This window comes from Ranitomeya variabilis, chromosome 1, assembly GCF_051348905.1.
Source record: "Ranitomeya variabilis isolate aRanVar5 chromosome 1, aRanVar5.hap1, whole genome shotgun sequence".
NCBI lineage: Eukaryota > Metazoa > Chordata > Amphibia > Anura > Dendrobatidae > Ranitomeya > Ranitomeya variabilis.
In genome coordinates, this window is record NC_135232.1 from 730,873,212 (window position 1) to 730,891,648 (window position 18,437).

The 18,437-nt window shown below is 44.0% G+C and overlaps 1 protein-coding gene across 1 annotated transcript in view; it reads left to right on the forward strand.

The window, feature by feature from the left end:
- Positions 1 to 15,474, forward strand: part of TUNAR (transmembrane neural differentiation associated intracellular calcium regulator) — a 53,156-nt gene extending 37,682 nt beyond the window's left edge. Inside the window, exon 2 of the mRNA XM_077250107.1 lies at positions 14,891 to 15,474. Within this exon, the coding sequence (XP_077106222.1) occupies positions 14,891 to 15,076 (186 nt within the window). The 3' untranslated portion in view covers positions 15,077 to 15,474. The remainder of the gene's footprint in view (positions 1 to 14,890) is intronic.
- Positions 15,475 to 18,437: the final 2,963 nt, after the last annotated feature.

Below are 18,437 nucleotides of genomic sequence, written 5' to 3' on the forward strand. Positions count from 1 at the left end.
AGGACTTATGGAAACCAATAGACACCCCTTTAGATTTTGAGTGAGGGTTAGTGCTGTGGAACCATTTGGGGTAGTGATACGCTGTACAATTAGGAGTCACTCCAGTCCTGACTTAAAGTGAGTCTCCTGTAGCAATAATATTGAGACACGTTGCTTGTGGCTAGAGCATAGTACCTGTCTTCTTTTTTCTGGTATGTTGAGCCCTTTAACATTAAAAGAGCAAAATTTAATTCTAGCCATAATCAAGGTGGTGGATAAACAGCCGACCGTGAGGACAGTGAAACCAGGCCCATGGGGGATCCATGTGTGTTGTTTGGGCTGAGAGTGGGGTAGGGGATTGGCAGAAGAGGACCAAGAAAAGGAGGAGAGAGGAACCTATATAGTATAGGTCAAGAAAGGAGAATGAGAGGATAGAGATTGAGCACCTAGATAAGGAAGTCTTGGTGCGGCAGCGTACCAAGATGTCACCGCTCGCACAAATTTGGGTGAGGTAGAGCCAAAAGCGAGGCTCGGTCTCCAGGGGCACCCCCCGGCCTAAAGGGTAAATCAACAGTTGTGTAACATTACATAAAAGCAAACATCATGTATTTAGTAACTAAACCCATTTAGGTTAAGCTGGAACTCTAACCAGAAAGTATAAATGGTAAAGAAAGGAATTAGATTAATTAAACTCCAATATTATATCAAACATTCATAGTAGACAAATAAGTTTAACTTATGTGGAGACAGTTTATATAACGAAACTCGGTTAATTCCTGTAACATATCAAGCCCAGGAGTAGAGAGGTTCCATGAAGTATACTGTAGTAGAACAGTTTGAATCGCAATAAGGGTAGGTAGAACATCGGGAAAAAGTTCTCAGGTCTGGTCAGGGGACAAATCATGTTTCTTGTGTTGCTTAGCGCGCTGGACCCTTGACCATCTCAGTGAAATATCAGGAAGCAGAGGAGAGCTAGGCCAGTCAGGTAGGGCAGTCATCGGCAGTTCAAAGGTACCTAGGAAATTGGGCAGGTCCCCCAGGTTGCGGAAGGTAGCTGTTTTCCCACCTTTGAAGGCAATCAGTTGAAATGGGAAACCCCATTTATAAGGGATATCCTTTCCCTGGAGTAGGGACAGTAGTGGACGTAGGGCTCTTCTCAACTGCAGGGTCCGTCTAGACAAGTCTGATAGTATTAGGATCTGTGTTCCACAGAAATGGATTGTGCCCTTCTGCCTAGCCGCTAGCATTATAGATTCCTTAGTTTTATAATAGTGCACTCTGCAGATGACGTCCCTGGGTCTGGAGTCTGATTGTGGTTTCGGGCCGAGGGACCTGTGGATTCGGTCAAATTCTATGGAGCCCGACCCATCTTCATTTAAGATTTCGAGAAATAGCTTCTGTACTGTGGGATCTAGTTCAGCTTGGCCTATGGACTCTGGCAAACCACGTATCCTGATATTATTACGCCTATTACGATTCTCTAGATCCTCCATTCCGGTTGCTAGTTCTTCTAGTCTCAGTGCGTGACTTGTTATGACCTCTCTGTGGGTTTGTAGTTCTTGTAGTACAATATCCTGGGTTTTCTCTACCTCCTCCACTCTTGTTGTAAATTCTGATTTTAAGGCATGGAGCTCCTTTTTATAGGAATTTTCTATTCTACAGGCAAATTTCTCCAGGTCTATTTTGGTGGGAAGGGTTCTTATTAAGTTGCTAAGGTCCTGCACATTCATATCATCAAGGAGATCATTACTGTCATCACCTTCCTCAGATGCTCTTTCAGGTGAATTGTGATGAGTCAATGAGCCTTGTGAGGACGAACGATCCCCAGAGACCTTAATGGAGGACTGGGACCTGGTATTTCTGTGCTGCTTGTTACTGGTTAAGTAGCGATCCATGTCTGAGGAGTGGGCTGCAGAGTCCAGGAGTACCTCTGGGCGTTTTTTGGGATTGCCCATGAACTTTAATGATTTTATAAGCTAATAAATGGCCGAGGGGGGTACACAGGAGATCCGTGGGACTACATGACGTATCCTACTCCCCGTTCAGCTAGAACCCCTCCCCAGAAAGACATCCCCTTTATTTAGGTTTCGGGGGTTAAACCGGGGCTTTGCCGGTGCAGGGCAGACTCTCCAGGTTAAACTGTGACCAGAGGTGGTGTGACGTCACTGTGGGGAAGCTGTTCCCGCTCCTGCTTGCTTGTAATGGCGGCGTTTGGCGCCGAAATGAGGGACCAGAGTGGGGGAGAGGGAGAGCGAGGACTAACTCCACTCCAGCTTCTCGCAGACCTCCGCTCTTCTCCTGAGCCTGGGAGGAAGTGGTGAGTGCGAGGGGACGATAGGGATGGGCAGCGTGGGAGTCCTCCTTAAATGACTGGACTCACTGGTCTTAGCCGCGCGACCTCTGAGCAGTGCTGATTGCGGGGGTGACGGGCGGCCTCCCCCTGTACCGCTCACGATCCCCGACTCACCGGACCTGCTGCGATGCGCCGCAATCCCCCTCCTTGCCTCTCTGTAGTGTGTCCGCTCCTGGGCTCTGTTGTTTGCCGCTCCTTCACTGCAGGGGGCTCCACAGGGGAACAACGATGGCGCCGTCTAGCTATGGCTCTGGGTGCTTGTCTCTGCCTCTTACTTTTGATCTTTTTCTCCAACTCCATTTTAATGCATCTTCTTGTTATCTTTCTACCTGCTTTTTGCTTTTGCTTATATTTCATCCCTTCCTTAATAATAATAATAATAATTTTATTTATATAGCGCCAACATATTCCGCAGCGCTTTACAACTTATAGAGGGGACTTATACAGACAACAGACATTACAGCATAACAGAAATCACAGTTCAAAACAGATACCAGGAGGAATGAGGGCCCTGCTGCTCGCAAGCTTACAATCTATGAGGAAAAGGGGAGACACAAGAGGTGGATGGTAACAATTGCTTTAGTTATCTTTCCCCTGATTTTAATGTTTTTCTTCTTTTTCCTTTCATTTTTATTTCTTCTTTAGTCCTTCTTGTGTTACCAGCGCATTCTTTATCTTGAAGTTGTTCTCTTGGATCCTGCTGTTAGTTCTAATGTTCTTTGTCCTTTAATTGATCTTTCTTCTCCTACGACTTAGGGGCTGATTCATCAGGCTGGTGTTTATAAGCTGGTCTAGATGATGGGTCCACTGGAGTAAGATGCACCAAATTCAAGGCTTATGTCTCTTAATAACTATGGTGAAGCTTTCAGGTGTCCTTTGCCAGAGGTAGAAATGTATCGCACTTATGGACTAGAGTACACTTTATGAAAATTTTTCGGCCCTTTTGTGTGGTAAGTTTTGATGAATTTGCAACCTGCGCTCCACCATGACCTTCCCTGATAAATTCCACTCACTTTTCAAAAATTTGTCAAATTTGGAAGAGCTGGTGTAAAAACATCAAAAGTAGCAAAACTCCAAACAGCAAACATTTTATGTTTCACACAGTTTCCCCCTGAATTCTGGAGCAAACTGGAGAATTGGAGCTGTAGTCAGAGAGGTTTTATTGTTACTCCCTTTGTTACTGTTACTCCTCCTTTTGTTGCTGTTACTCTTATTGGTGCCGTTACTTGCTCCTATTATTGCTGTTACTCCTATTATTGCTGTTACACTTAGGCCAGAGTCACTACCGTAGGATACGGGCGAGTGCTATGCGTGAAAACATCACATAGCACTCGGCCCAGTGATAATCTATGGGGCAGCTCACATCAGTGCTTTTTTTCTCAGGCGTATTTGAAGTGCGTGTATAATCGCAGCATGCTGTGATTGGCTCTGAGACTCCTCCGAGACTCGCCAATGCAAGCGGACCATGCGAGTGCTGTCGGATTTTTATGCACCTATGTACTTAGAAAAGCCGGCAATTCATCTGCTGCGTACAGTAAAATCACACTGACAGGTTAGAATAGATAGAATATATATATATACACATAGAATACATAGATATAGTTGTCAGTCACACACACATATATATGTACAGTTAGGTCCATATATATTTGGACAGAGACAACATTTTGCTAATTTTGGTTATAGACATTACCACAATGAATTCTAAACAAAACAATTTAGATGCAGTTGAAGTTCAGACTTTCAGCTTTCATTTGAGGGTATCCACATTAAAATTGGATGAAGGGTTTAGGAGTTTCAGCTCCTTAACATGTGCCACCCTGTTTTTAAAGGGACCAAAAGTAATTGGACAATTGACTCCAAGGCTATTTCATGGACAGGTGTGGGCAATCCCTTCGTTATGTCATTCTCAATTAAGCAGATAAAAGGCCTGGAGTTGATTTGAGGTGTGGTGCTTGCATTTGGAAGGTTTTGCTGTGAAGTAAACATGCGGTCCAAGGAGCTCTCCATTCAGGTGAAACAAGCCATCCTTAAGCTGTGAAAACAGAAAAAACCCATCCGAGAAATTGCTACAATATTAGGAGTGGCAAAATCTACAGTTTGGTACATCCTGAGAAAGAAAGAAAGCACTGGTGAACTCATCAATGCAAAAGACAACAGTGGTGGATGATCGCAGAATAATCTCCATGGTGAAGAGAAACCCCTTCACAACAGCCAACCAAGTGAACAACACTCTCCAGGAGGTCGGCGTATCAATATCCAAATCTACCATAAAGAGAAGACTGCATGAAAGTAAATACAGAGGGTTCACAGCACGGTGCAAGCCACTCATAAGCATCAAGAATAAAAAGGCTAGACTGAACTTTGCTAAAAAAAGTCTAAAAAAGCCAGCACAGTTCTGGAAGAACATTCTTTGGACAGATGAAACCAAGATCAACCTCTACCAGAATGATGGAAAGAGTAAAGTATGGCGAAGGCGTGGTACAGCTCATGATCCAAAGCATACCACATCATCTGTAAAACACGGCGGAGGCAGTGTGATGGCTTGGGCATGCATGGCTGCCAGTGGCACTGGGTCACTAGTGTTTATTGATGATGTGACACAGGACAGAAGCAGCCAAATGAATTCTGAGGTATTCAGAGCCATACTGTGTGCTCAGATCCAGCCAAATGCAGCAAAACTGATTGGCCGTCGTTTCATACTACAGATGGACAATGACCCAAAACATAAAGCCAAAGCAACCCAGGAGTTTATTAAAGCAAAGAAGTGGAATATTCTTGAATGGCCAAGTCAGTCACCTGATCTCAACCCAATTGAGCATGCATTTCACTTGTTAAAGACTAAACTTCAGACAGAAAGGCCCACAAACAAACAGCAACTGAAAACCACCGCAGTGAAGGCCTGGCAGAGCATCAAAAAGGGGGAAACACAGCGTCTGGTGATGTCAACGAGTTCAAGACTTCAGGCAGTCATTGCCAACAAAGGGTTTTCAACCAAGTACTAGAAATGAACATTTTATTTAAAATTATTGAATCTGTCCAATTACTTTTGGTCCCTTTAAAAACAGGGTGGCACATGTTAAGGAGCTGAAACTCCTAAACCCTTCATCCAATTTTAATGTGGAAACCCTCAAATGAAAGCTGAAAGTCTGAACTTCAACTGCATCTGAATTGTTTTGTTTAAAATTCATTGTGGTAATGTCTATAACCAAAATTAGAAAAATGTCTCTGTCCAAATATATATGGACCTAACTGTATACACAGGGTGGGCCATGTATATGGATACACCTAAATAAAATGGGAATGGTTGGTGATATCAACTTCCTGTTTGTGGCACATTAGTATATGGGAGGGGGAAAACTTTTCAAGATTGTTGGTGACCATGGCGGCCATTTTGAAGTTGGCCATTTTGGATCCAACTTTATTTTTTCCAATGGGAAGAGGGTCATGTGACACATCAAACTTATTGAGAATTTCACAAGAAAATCAATGGTGTGCTTGGTTTTAACGTAGCTTTATTCTTTCATGAGTTATTTACAAGTTTCTGTTTGTTTACAGCCATTGACATATCGCCATTTCAATACTTGAGGAGTGGATACAAATTGTGTTGATGTCTGGTGAATGCAGTACCCGGGTCATTGCAGCAGATTTTAATGCAAGACACCCTACGCAAGAAAACTGTTATCATTCCCATTTGATTTAGGTGTATCCATATAAATGGCCTCATCACTGAACATAATGTTCTGTGTAAACTGAGGGTCTAGTTCAAATTTTTGTTTTGCCCATTCTGCAAATTCGATCTGGGTCATCCTCGTTGAGATGCTGCAGCAGCTGGATTTTCTAAGGGTGCCATTTGTGAGTAGCTAATATCCGCCAAAGGGATGTTCGATTGATGCCAGATCGGCGGGCTGAATTTGCAGAATGGCCAAAACAAAAATTTGAACAGGACCCTCAGTTTACACAGAACATTATGTTCAGTGATGAGGCAAACTTTTTTGGGTGGGCCATTTATATGGATACACCTAAATCAAATGGGAATGGTGACAGTTTTCTTGCGTAGGGTGTCTTGCATTGAAATCTGCTGCAATGACCCGGGTACTGCGTTCACCAGACATCAACACAATTTCTATCCGCTCCTCACGTGTTAATCTCTGCGACATGTCAATGGCTGTAAACAAAGAGAAACTTGTAAATAACTCATGAAAGAATAAAGTTACGTTAAAACCAAGCACACCATTGATTTTCTTGTGAAATTCTCAATAAGTTTGATGTGTCACATGACCCTCTTCCGATTGGAAAAAATAAAATTGGATCCAAAATGGCCGACTTCAAAATGGCCGCCATGGTCACCACCCTTCTTGAAAAGTTTTCCCCCTAACATAGTGCCAGCACTTTCAACAATGCTCTGGTCACATGATCCTGCTCTCCTCCCCCCAGAACACAGTGCGCAGATGCCAGGGGAGTGATCCTGCTCTCCTGCTCTCCTCTTCCTAGTACACACTGCGCAGCTGCCAGCGTGCACAACACTTATCCGGTCACATGACCGGCTGGAGCCCTATAACAAGCGGCGTTTTTTCATCTAGCACTAGCTCCTACAGCCTAGACACGGACTGTGTCGGCCTGCTCCCACCAATCCACCCACGTTGGCTCCCTGTGCAGCATACCGAAAATATCTACCTACGGATCTCTATCCTCTCCCGTTTCTTTGGAGACACATAAAAAACGACACAGGAACCCTCCAGCCACATTTGGCATATTACATTTCTCATATGAGACAGCTATACCATCTAATACTAAACTAATACTACTGTGTACTTGGCTTGAGCTACATCAGCAATACACTGGTTCATACAACTGTGTCCATAACAATAACCATCACGGCCTCACAGTATACCTAGTCTAGTGAGACGTCCCAATAGGGTATGTTCATTTGTCTTACCGATCTGGGGATTATATGTTCTGTCTCTGGAAACCATCCTTCTCATGTCCAGGCATTATACAATGTTTACCAGATGTAACATGTACTTTATTTTGAGATCTTTATTTATTTATGGTGATTATCCATGACATGTATTCTTCAGTATGTATATAGGCCTCTGTAATTGTATATATTGTATATAGTTTATAATTTGATTATTATTTTTCTATTTTTACAGCGATATTGTGATCAAGGCCACGAGTTGGCCGAAACGTTTTTGTGCCTATCGCTTCACCACCACTATTGTCTAAATAAACTTTTTCACTTGGAGCAAACAAAAAACCATATGAGTGCAGTGATTATTCTACTTTATGATTTATGGGACCTAAGGCCCCTTTCACTGGCACCGTGAACCACAATAGTCGAGTGCTAGCTTTCTACGCCCTCTACATATACTAATGTGAGACAAGAACCGCAATAGTAACACCTTCGGGATAACGTAAAATTTTGGATAATAGTAAAATATATAATATTATATTAAAAACACCCGGTGTACTAAAAAGAGAGTGAGTAAACTAATACTCGCAAAGTGAAAAGAACCAACACCATGAAAGACCATGAAATTCCAGGCAAAAGTAATATTAATTAAAATGCCTTTATTAATACAAATAGCAATAGAAATAATACATTAAAAGTGTGCACATGACATGACAAAAATAAACAAAAATTATTATTATACCAGACTTAAAAACAAAAGCATAATATGACCAAAGGGTAACTCACTAGATCACAATGTAATACCTCCTGCCAGACCAACAATTTGATGTAATTAATGTAATAAAAAATGTAAATAATAATACAAAAATATAAGTTGTGCAAAAAGTGCAAAAAGTGCCATATTAGAGAGAAAATACAATCATATAACTGATGATCTCCACACAGGAGTAAAGTGCAAAGTAGCAAACATAGATATTCAAATTGGCGAGAGTAAAAAATTATAAAGTGCCAATGCCTTTAGAACCCATATATAATCATGAGTATCAAGAGGAAATAAAGTGCAAAGTGCCACAAGTAGTGTTGAGCATTCCGATACCGCAAGTATCGGGTATCGGCCGATATTTGCTGTATCGGAATTCCGATATCGAGTTCCGATATTTTTGTGATATCGGAAAACTCGGAATCGGAAGTTCCCAGTGTATGGTTCCCAGGGTCTGGAGGAGAGGAGACTCTCCTTCAGGCCCTGGGATCCATATTCATGTAAAAAATAAAGAATAAAAATAAACAATATGGATATACTCACCCGTCCGGCGGACCCTGGACCTTAGCGGTGTAACCGGCAGCCTCCGTTCCTAAGAATGCAGTGAGTGTAGGATCTGCGATGACGTCGTGGCTTGTGATTGGTTGCGTGAGCGGTCACATGAGCGGTCACGCGACCAATCACAAGCCGCGACGTCATCGAAGGTCCTTCACTCTGCATTCTTAGGAACGGAGGCTGCCGGTTACACCGCTAAGGTCCAGAGTCCGCCGGACGGGTGAGTATATCCATATTTTTTATTTTTATTCTTTATTTTTTACATGAATATGGATCCCAGGGCCTGAAGGAGGTCAGTGCGGAGAGACGGTACGCTGAGGAGCAGCGACAAGAGGTGAGTATGTGATTTTTTTTTTATTGCAGCAGCAGCATTACATATGGCACAATGCTGTATGGAGCATCTATGGGGCCATAAAGAACTGCATGGAGCATTATATGGGGCATTATATGGGGCCATAACTGATGGCTTCCATGCACTCATAGACGAGTATGATAAGTATGATGAGTATGATGCAATTTGCACAACATCAGCATGAAAAAAGCTCAGCATTTCCCCACAGAGAAATATTGGCCCCAGTGCTATCCGATAAAACATTGGATAGCAACCATCCGATGTATACACTTGTGTTAGTGACGCCTATCACTTCTGCTCCTCTACCTCCTTCTTTCTTTTCATGTCGATGTTTGACTTGTTCTTCCTCATCCTCTGTTTGTTATTCTTCTGTTTCTTCCACTTGTTTTACACACTCATTCTTCCTTATCTTATTTTTCCTTCTTTGTTCATCTTCTTTGTTTACTTGCTGCTCATCTTCTCCTAATTTATCTTTTTTATCTATCTTTTTAAAAATGTATACCTATTTTCTTCTTTTAATGCACTTTTTTTTATCATTCTTCTGTCTCTTCTCTTGCTTTTTTTTTTAACTTTTTTTTGTTTTCTTTCCTCTATCTGGTCCATATTTCCTAATATTGGCCCACATTTACTTATTTTTTGCCCATTCTCTGCTGCACTTTGCTCCAAAACTGCCATTCTTTTCTTTCCTCTCTTTTGAGTTTATTTCATTCTTGAATTTTGTCAATGAGTGTTATTCTGCATTATTTCCCTCTAATATTTTGCATGCTGTCCTCATGTTTTTTTTTAGTAACTCTCCTCCCCAGAGGGGTAACTTGAAGCTCATGGGTGTTAATGGAAAAGCTCCAACGGGGGCGCAAATCTTTAATAGTATTGGTCTTTTCATATAGGCCAAAGAGACATTTTGGGCCCCTTAGGCTCCAGGGCCTCTGTACCTATTGTAGTTACAACCCTGCTCCCCTTCTAATTTCCTTATATCTCCTTCACATTATTCTCACGTCTTTTGGTCCTTTTATCTCTATCACTAAAGTGTGATTTATCTGATTCCAGAACATTGGATGATATCACACACATTGTACCAGCAGAAGTAACTCTCCTCTGTGTTACACTGACCATATTAATGTTCCTGCATTAACCCCAGTGAGAGATAATAAGATCCATTTCTCAAGGGATATTTCATATATAAAAGAATAAAAGAAATGATCAGCGCCCCAGAGATTATAGATTATGGGAGAAGAATGAGCGCGGTTCCTTCTTTCCTAGTAAAGTGATATTTTGTGCGCAGCCGGTGACCCTTGAAGAGAGATAGATACATTTTATCTTCTCTATAAAGGCACAGCCATGAGTCATAAGAGGCAAGGTCACCTGCGGCGTCGGGAAAGTATTAGACAGGTTTGTAGCCGGAGTCATAACATTAGGGAACAGTGATAACTTAATGGAAGAAGATTTGTATGGGGCCGCAGACAGAACGCCTTGTAAAATTGTCTGAACAGAAACTTTTTGATAAATGTTTGAATACAACACCTAACAGATTGTTCTTCTGAGGACGGTACATTGCTGTAATTCTGAGCAGAGAGATGACAGACATCAAACAGATACATAGATATGAGATGATACATATGAGATAGATGGTCGATATTAAATAGATACATACAAAGAAAGAAATAGTGCAGAATATGGGCAGAATAAATAGATGATTGATAGTAGAGCTGTGGATACATCCTTCTCGTTCCCCTCATCACGACTTGTCAATGACTCCCGGGTCGTGCCTGTGACCGCCACGGCTCGCCACAATGGTTTTTCAGTGGGAGTAACACAATTCACACTCTAATTCTCCTCCATGATATGTAGCACATGTGACAGACGAGATTTGCAGCAGGAGCTTCTGTTTGTTGTTTTTCGCTTCTGGGCAACTCAAGAAAAATTCCAATGAAATGAAACCACATCTGAAACCTTTATATGAAGCGGTCCCAGGTCTGAGGAGGCCCGGAGAGCCAGTGATACAATGCACCGACATACTGACACTGATGGCTTCTACATCACAGAGCGTTCTGGATTATCAGAAAGGCAGCATAGGCAAAAGTAGGAGTTGTGCAGGAAGATCTGCTGGCGAACGATGGGAAGGATTGTATTGATGTCGTTCAAGCTCCAGCAATGCAAGACCGGGGACCAGCAGAACTATGAATGCTGCTCTGGGGGTGATATCATGTAAAGTCAGCACAGTCAGTTGGATAATGTGTGGGAAAAGGACAGTTGTCTTAGGACCTCCACTCGATGCTCACTAAGTTTCTTCTTTTAAGCTTTCAGTTTAGGTCTCAGGCTGTGGGGCTCTCACAAATTGGCCAATTAGTGTGCCAAGTATGTTCGTTTTTTACCATGTTTTCTACAGTAGTAATCCATGACATGTCTTCTATCCTGTCGGCTCCTGCAGTGATTTTACAGAAGCTGGCAGATGAATTACCGGCTTTTCTTCTATCTTTCTGTGCAATATAAATACATATATATATATGTGTGTTTTTTACTGACATCTATATATCTATGTATTCTATGTGTATATATCTATTCTATTCTAACCTTTCAGTGTGGTTTTACTGTACACCTCACTGAATTACCGGCTTTTCAAAGGACACCGATGCGTAAAAATCAGACAGCACTCACATGGTCTGAGTGCTGTTTTTTTCTTGCGCCCATTGACTTGCATTGGCAAGTCTCGTCTGAGATACGCAGCAATACGCAGTATGCTGCGATTTTTTTCTCAGTCCGATTTCAGCTGAGAAAAAAATCGCAGATGAGATGTAACCCATTGAATAACATTGGTCAGAGTGCTATCCGATTTTTTATCAGATTTCACTCCTGCGTTTTTCTCGCAAATGAGTATGAGCCGTAACAGTGTAAATGTGGTATCCTCTAAATAATTAAACGCAGTCATTAGTTACTAAACCACTGGCAACAAACGTGAGTACACCCCTAAGTGAAAATGGACAAATTGTGCCCAGAGTGTGAATATTTTGTGTGGCCACCATTATTTTCTGCCTTTTCTCTCTTGGACATGGAAATCACTAGAGCATCACCGGTGGCCACTGGAATCATCTTCCCTCCTACATGATGACATCATGGAGGCAGTGGATGTAGGAGACCTTGCCTTCCTCCACCTTCTATTTGCAAAGGTCCCACAGATGCTCCATAGGGTTTATGTCTGAGACATGCTTGGCCAGTCTAGCACCTTACAAGGCAGTGGTGGTCTTGGAGGGGTGTTGGAATACTGCCCTGTGGCCCAGTTTCCAGAGGGAAGTGATCAGGCTCTGCTTCAGTATGTCACAGTACATGTTGGCACTCATGGTACCCTCAATGAACTGTAGCCCCCCACAACCGTCAGCAGTCATGCAGCACCAAACCAGGACACTATTGTACAAGCCATACATTGAGTACTGTACATTGTATCAATGTGTCAGATCTTCAGTGCCATGAAAAGAATGAAATATTTATAGAAATGCCAGGGGTGTACTAACTTTTGTGATATACTGTATATGTGGTATCATGTGATAGTATTATTTGACAACTATTCGGCTATTATGCCTTGCGTGGCGAGATGGATCTCTGGAGCCTTTGGTCCGGATGTGTAATTTTATGCAGTATGGACAGATGATGTGGCTGCAGATCCACATGAAACAGCAGGAAACTGAGGTGGCAGAACAGCAGCAGGAGGAGCAAAGAGGAACCACCGATGAAGCAGAGTTGAGATTATGGCAGCAGACATATGACGCGCCCACAGGGCAGTGGGGTACTCGGTACTGGGTCCGCTCGCAAACGGGAATGTCACGGTGGCTGCGACCCAGTCTGTGGCCCTGGGCATCAACGTTAAAGGGAATTAAATGTTCAGAGTTTGTCGTGATGCCACCTGTGGAGTTCGGTCAATAGGGGGACCGACGCTGCATTAGAGGGGTCCCCTGGGGGATGTTGCGGCAGCACAGATGTTACACTTCCCATAGGTGAAGCAGGGTCCCCAGGGGTCCTATGGTGTAGGGCGTGGATGGTGTAGCCGGTGAATAAATGAGAGGAGACAAGTTGCAAGTCTTTACCTGGTTTACTGCAGGTTGCTGGCCACAGTCCAGGGTACCAGGCACGGATGATGGTGGTCCGGCCAGCTCAGAGGCAAGTGAGAGTTCTCCTGTACCAGTAGAGGTCTGTGAGCCTTTCCAACTAGCGCCTTTCAAGGTAAGGCCCCTGATGCCTGAATCTTCCTACAGGGTCCTCCAGTTTCCCACTGTCCTGGGACAGGTACCTGCATGACGGGCAGCCTGAGCCTTTTTACAGGGACTTTAACACGCCCCGGGCTCCTCAGGTGCTGCTGCGTCTAAGGTGTGGTGTGGGCAGGTAATGCATAGTGTCGTGCCCTCCGGTCTACTCTGTGTCCTAGAGTCCCACAAAAGCCTCGGGCTCCCGGTTCCGGCTACTGCGCTTCAGCTCTGAGGGTGCCCTGCCACAGTTCCCCTCTGAGCTCTGTTCCTCTCCTGTGCTCCTTCATTTCCGGCTACTCCACATCCAACCCTTCAGGTCTTCCTCCTTCCAGAGGCTGCAGCTCCCTCGTGGCTGCCAGGCCTCTCTGTCTGCACTGTGTCTCTCCTAGACGTCTGCTCTGCTTGGTCTCCCAGGACCAACTGAACTCGCCCCCCCTCCAGGTCAGGATACTTAAAGCATAGGGAAACTCCCCTGAATATGGGTATTGAGCTCCCCCTCCTGGCCTGGATTCAGAATATGTTGCATGTGTATGCCTTACCTGGTGAAGAGAACTCCTTTGCCTCTGAGCATGCCATCACCTTCCCCGAAGGAAAAGCAACATCACTGCAGCAACCGGTTGCCTGGGGTGCTGCACATAATACAGTTGTAATCCAGGGGAATAGAGATGGCTCAGTGATGAGGAGCTGGTGAAGGAGAGCTGAGTTGCAGGGGAGTTTCAGTGCAGAATTGGCAGAAGTATGGCGACATTAACTCAGTAATCTGTCCAATACAGAACTGGGCAGCAATATAGCAAAGTTACCATGCAAAGTATCAGATCTAGGTTTGTTACAAGTACAGTGCAGAAGTGACCAGACATATAGTATAGCACAAAAAAATGTAGCAGAGCTGGGCTTGTCACTGTGTCCTATCAGCGGTATAGCAGAGTCAGCCAGGTGTGTAGCAGAATTGGATTAATCAGCAGGGCTGATGCAGATCTGATGCAGAGAAGCAGTCCACAGTAGTAGAGATATAGATGCCTACTGCATGAATACTCAGGTCGCATCCCGCCACCTGAGCCGGCATATACGGGAGAAGGGTGTGAATGGTGCGTATAGGGCTGCGATGTGATGTGCTAAGAGCAGGACGCAGCGCCCTGCATTAGATCCTACTGAGGTAACAGTGGTACTATAATCTGTTCCATGCATCAATGTTGTGCAGACAATGTGGCAACATATAAGGAAATGGCACGGTACTGATATGTGACACATTATAGCAGTATATGACACTTATATGGCATTTATTGGGTAAACTATTCACTTTGTGGCACTTATGTGCAGGCAGAGGGCTGTATTATAAAATAACAGTGCTGTTCTGTAATTTAGCACTGTGTGGCGGTATTATTTCATCACTATGAGATTTGTTCAATATATGACAATAGATGGTTGGGGTTGGACAGTATGGCAGTATAATTTAGTTACCTCAGCAGTTATGTAGTAAGTTTGTCTTCTTTGCACTTATGTGCAGGCAGGACGGCTGTATTTGGCACTGTGTGGTGGTATTATATGAGCACAGTGTGACACTGTTATCTGCAATGACAATATAGGGTTACTATTAGGCAGTATAATATAAGCACTATATAGTACTGTTATTTGGGAACTTTGTTGCATTGTGATGTTTTCACTGTATGACACACTTTGTGCTGTCAGTGCGGTATTAATCATCCTATACTCAATATGTAACACCATACTCTTCTGATTTCAGGTAAGACAGGGAAGAGGCACATTGGAATACATGACCAAGATGGTAATCACTGGCGGAAATGAAGACGACAGAGGAAGCCAAGAAAAGGAGAGCAAGGAGGAGACTATTCTGGCCATGCTGGGGATCATAGGGACCATCCTTAACCTGATTGTCATAATATTTGTCTACATTTATACCACTTTATAAAGACGTAACAAACGAATGACGCGCCGTCGGCCCTTTAAGACGCTCCAGCCTGAGATGAAGCACAAGCAGCTCAACAGTCATCTTTATTACAAAACAAACTGTAAAGTTTTCCACTGGAGAGCGCGCCCTGTGGACCTGCTGTGTATATCTGTACCCCTACACCACCAACGGGATATGAACTTGGTGGGAGCGGAATCAGTCCCTGCCCACCGCTCCTGCTGATTTTTACGTTTCTCACTTAGGCGGAGACTGAGCCGCATCATGAACTTCTAACACAATTTTTTTTCTCTTTCTTGAATTTCCTCCTGTTGATATGAATGTTTCTATCTGTGCTATAAGTGCAAAACCTTCTAGCATGTGCCAACTATATCCGGGGGTTTAATAGCCATTAAAAGAAATTTCCATTCCGATGTGTAAGGTGTGTGCGAGACGTCATGTGACAGCGTGTGGAGATACAGGCCTGTCATCTGGTTACCACTTATTGTAATCCATCAGGGCATAGATTATTACCACTTACTGTAATCCATCAGGAAATGGATTATTTATAACCACTTACATTAGTACTTCAGGGCACAGATTATTACCATTTACCATAATACATTAGGGCATGGATTATTACCATTTACCATAACACATCGGGACACAAATTATTACCATTTACCATAATACCTCAGAGCATGGATTATTACCTTTTACTGTAATACCTGTGTGGATTATTAGCTATTGCAATAATACATTAGGGCATGAGTTATTGCCCCTTACCTTAATACAACAGGATGTGGATTATTATCACTAAACTTAATACATCGGGGCATGGATTATTACCACTTACTGTAATACATCAGGGCATGGATAATTACCATTTACCATAATACATCAGGGCATGGATTATCACCATTTACCATAATACATCAGGACACAAATTATTACCATTTACCATAATACATCAGGGCATGGATTATTACCTTTTACTGTAATACCTGTATGGATTATTAGCAATTGCAATAATACATCAGGGCATGAGTTATTGTCCCTTACCTTAATACAACAGGATGTGGATTATTATCACTTAACTTAATACATCAGGGCATGGATTATTACCACTTACTGTCACACATCAGGGCATGGTTTATTACCTTTTACCTTAATACAGCAGTACATGGGTTATTATGACTAACCACAATGCCACAGAGCATGGATTTTTGCCATTTACCTTAAATGGAATCTGCAATCAATTTTTTTTCATTTTATCTGAGAGCTGCAAGATGTAGGGACAGAGTTCCTGATTCCTGTGTTGTATCACCTACTGGGCTGCATGCTGTAGTTTTATTATAGAAGATGGCGTGCACACAGCTGGAGGAAGAGGTGCCGGCCGAGTGGCAAACTCCTGGATGATATAGTAGATAAATTGTTTCACCCCACAGTCGAGAGTTTTCATGCAAATAATCTTTAATGATTGTCCAACATAAGTGCTAGTGGTGGACAAAACTCAGATATGGTCACAGGAGGTGTGGGAGCACCCTGACAGTCACCCCATTACTAATTGTCAGCTTTCTGACTACTCAAAGTGTCAATCAGAGTTGTGGGTGAGGTCTATGGCCCTACATCATGCTGCCTTCAGATGTTGACAGGTTCCCTTTAAAGAGATTGTCCACTACAATGTGTAGTGGGAATATCACTATAAACCTTTGAAATAAGCCTGTGTTCAAATACCTTGTGTTTCCATATATGCCTGTGAGAGGCGCTATCGCTTTCCGCTCATCCCCATCACGTGACACCCGGCTACAGCTGACTCTGAGCCGGCATCACCAAGGCGGGACCCATTCTCCCTGAGTGACTGGGCTGTGGGCGGAGCTTCACCACACGTCACAGCTCAGCATGGCGTGGGCTTGCTGCGCTCCGTTAAAGGGAACCTGTCACCCCGTTTTTTCAAGATGAGATAAAAATAGCGTTAAATAGGGGCAGAGCTGTGCTTTACATTAGTGTATTTTTTGTGCCTTTATTCCCCACCTATGCTGCCGAAATACCTTTGTAAAGTCGCCGTTTTGGGCTGTCACTCACGCTCGTCTGGTCATATGGGCATGGTGACATCACTGTTTCTCCCCCAGATCCTGCTCATCTTTCCGTTGGTGGCGTAGTGGTGTGCGCATGCCCAACAGGCGAATCCACTGAGCAGCTGAAGGAAAAGAGCGCGATCTGCGCTATTCAGCGGTTTATCGGTGGGCGCGGCCATCTTCCTGAGGCTGCGCGTGCGCAGATGGTAGTGCTCGGCTTCCCGGGGCTTCAGGAAAATGGCCGCGGGATGCCGCGCGTGCGCAGATGGAGATCGCGGCGGCCATTTTCCTGAAGCCGAGATGCGAACCTGTTGGGCATGCGCACACCACTACACCACCAACGGAAAGATGAGCAGGATCTGGGGGAGAAACAGCGATGTCACCACGCCCATATGACCAGACCAGCGTGAGTGACAGCCCAAAACGGCGACTTTACAAAGGTATTTCGGCAGCATAGGTGGGGAATAAAGGCACAAAAAATACACTAATGTAAAGCACAGCTCTGCCCCTATTTAACGCTATTTTTATCTCATCTTGAAAAAACGGGGTGACAGGTTCCCTTTAAAGAAAGCAGTGCAGGAGAGAGCGCACGCCATGCTGGGCTGTGACATGTGGTGAAGCTCCGCCAACAACCCAGTCACTCAGGGAGAATGGGTCCTGCCTCGGTGATGCCGGGTCAGCTTCCATCACCGGACATCAGAGACAGCTGCAACCGGGGGTCACGTGATAGGTATGAGCGGACAGCGCCTCTGACAGGCACATGTGGAAACACAAGGTATTTGACGAAAGGCTTATTTCAAAGGTTTATGTCGATCTGCCCATTACACATTGTAGTGGACAACCTGTTGAAAACAGCAGAGCTTTGATTATTACCCCTTAAAGAGAACCTGTCTTCAGGTTTGGCAGATACGAGTTAGGCTAAGTTCACACTGCGTTAGCAGCAGCCCGTTCAGCACATACGCGTATATGCCGCTAGCGCAGATAGAGCTCTGCTAGCTCTATCTGCGCTAGCAGTGACGGACCCGGAAACGCTGCAGCCCGCGTCTCAGGGTCCGTCACTCAATGACGGCACATCACTAGCGCACGCCCATTGTGGGTGTGCGCTAGCGATGCGTCCGCCATTGCATTCAATGGCGGCGTTATGCCGCGGTGTAACGTAGTCCGTTAAACGGGTCACACTAACGCAGTATGAACCCAGCCTTATGGCCACCGCCTTTCAGGACTTATGTACAGCAGTCTATAATGCTGTATATCTGCCTCCAACCCAACCTGCAAGAGAAGAAAAATAAGTTTTATTATACTCACCT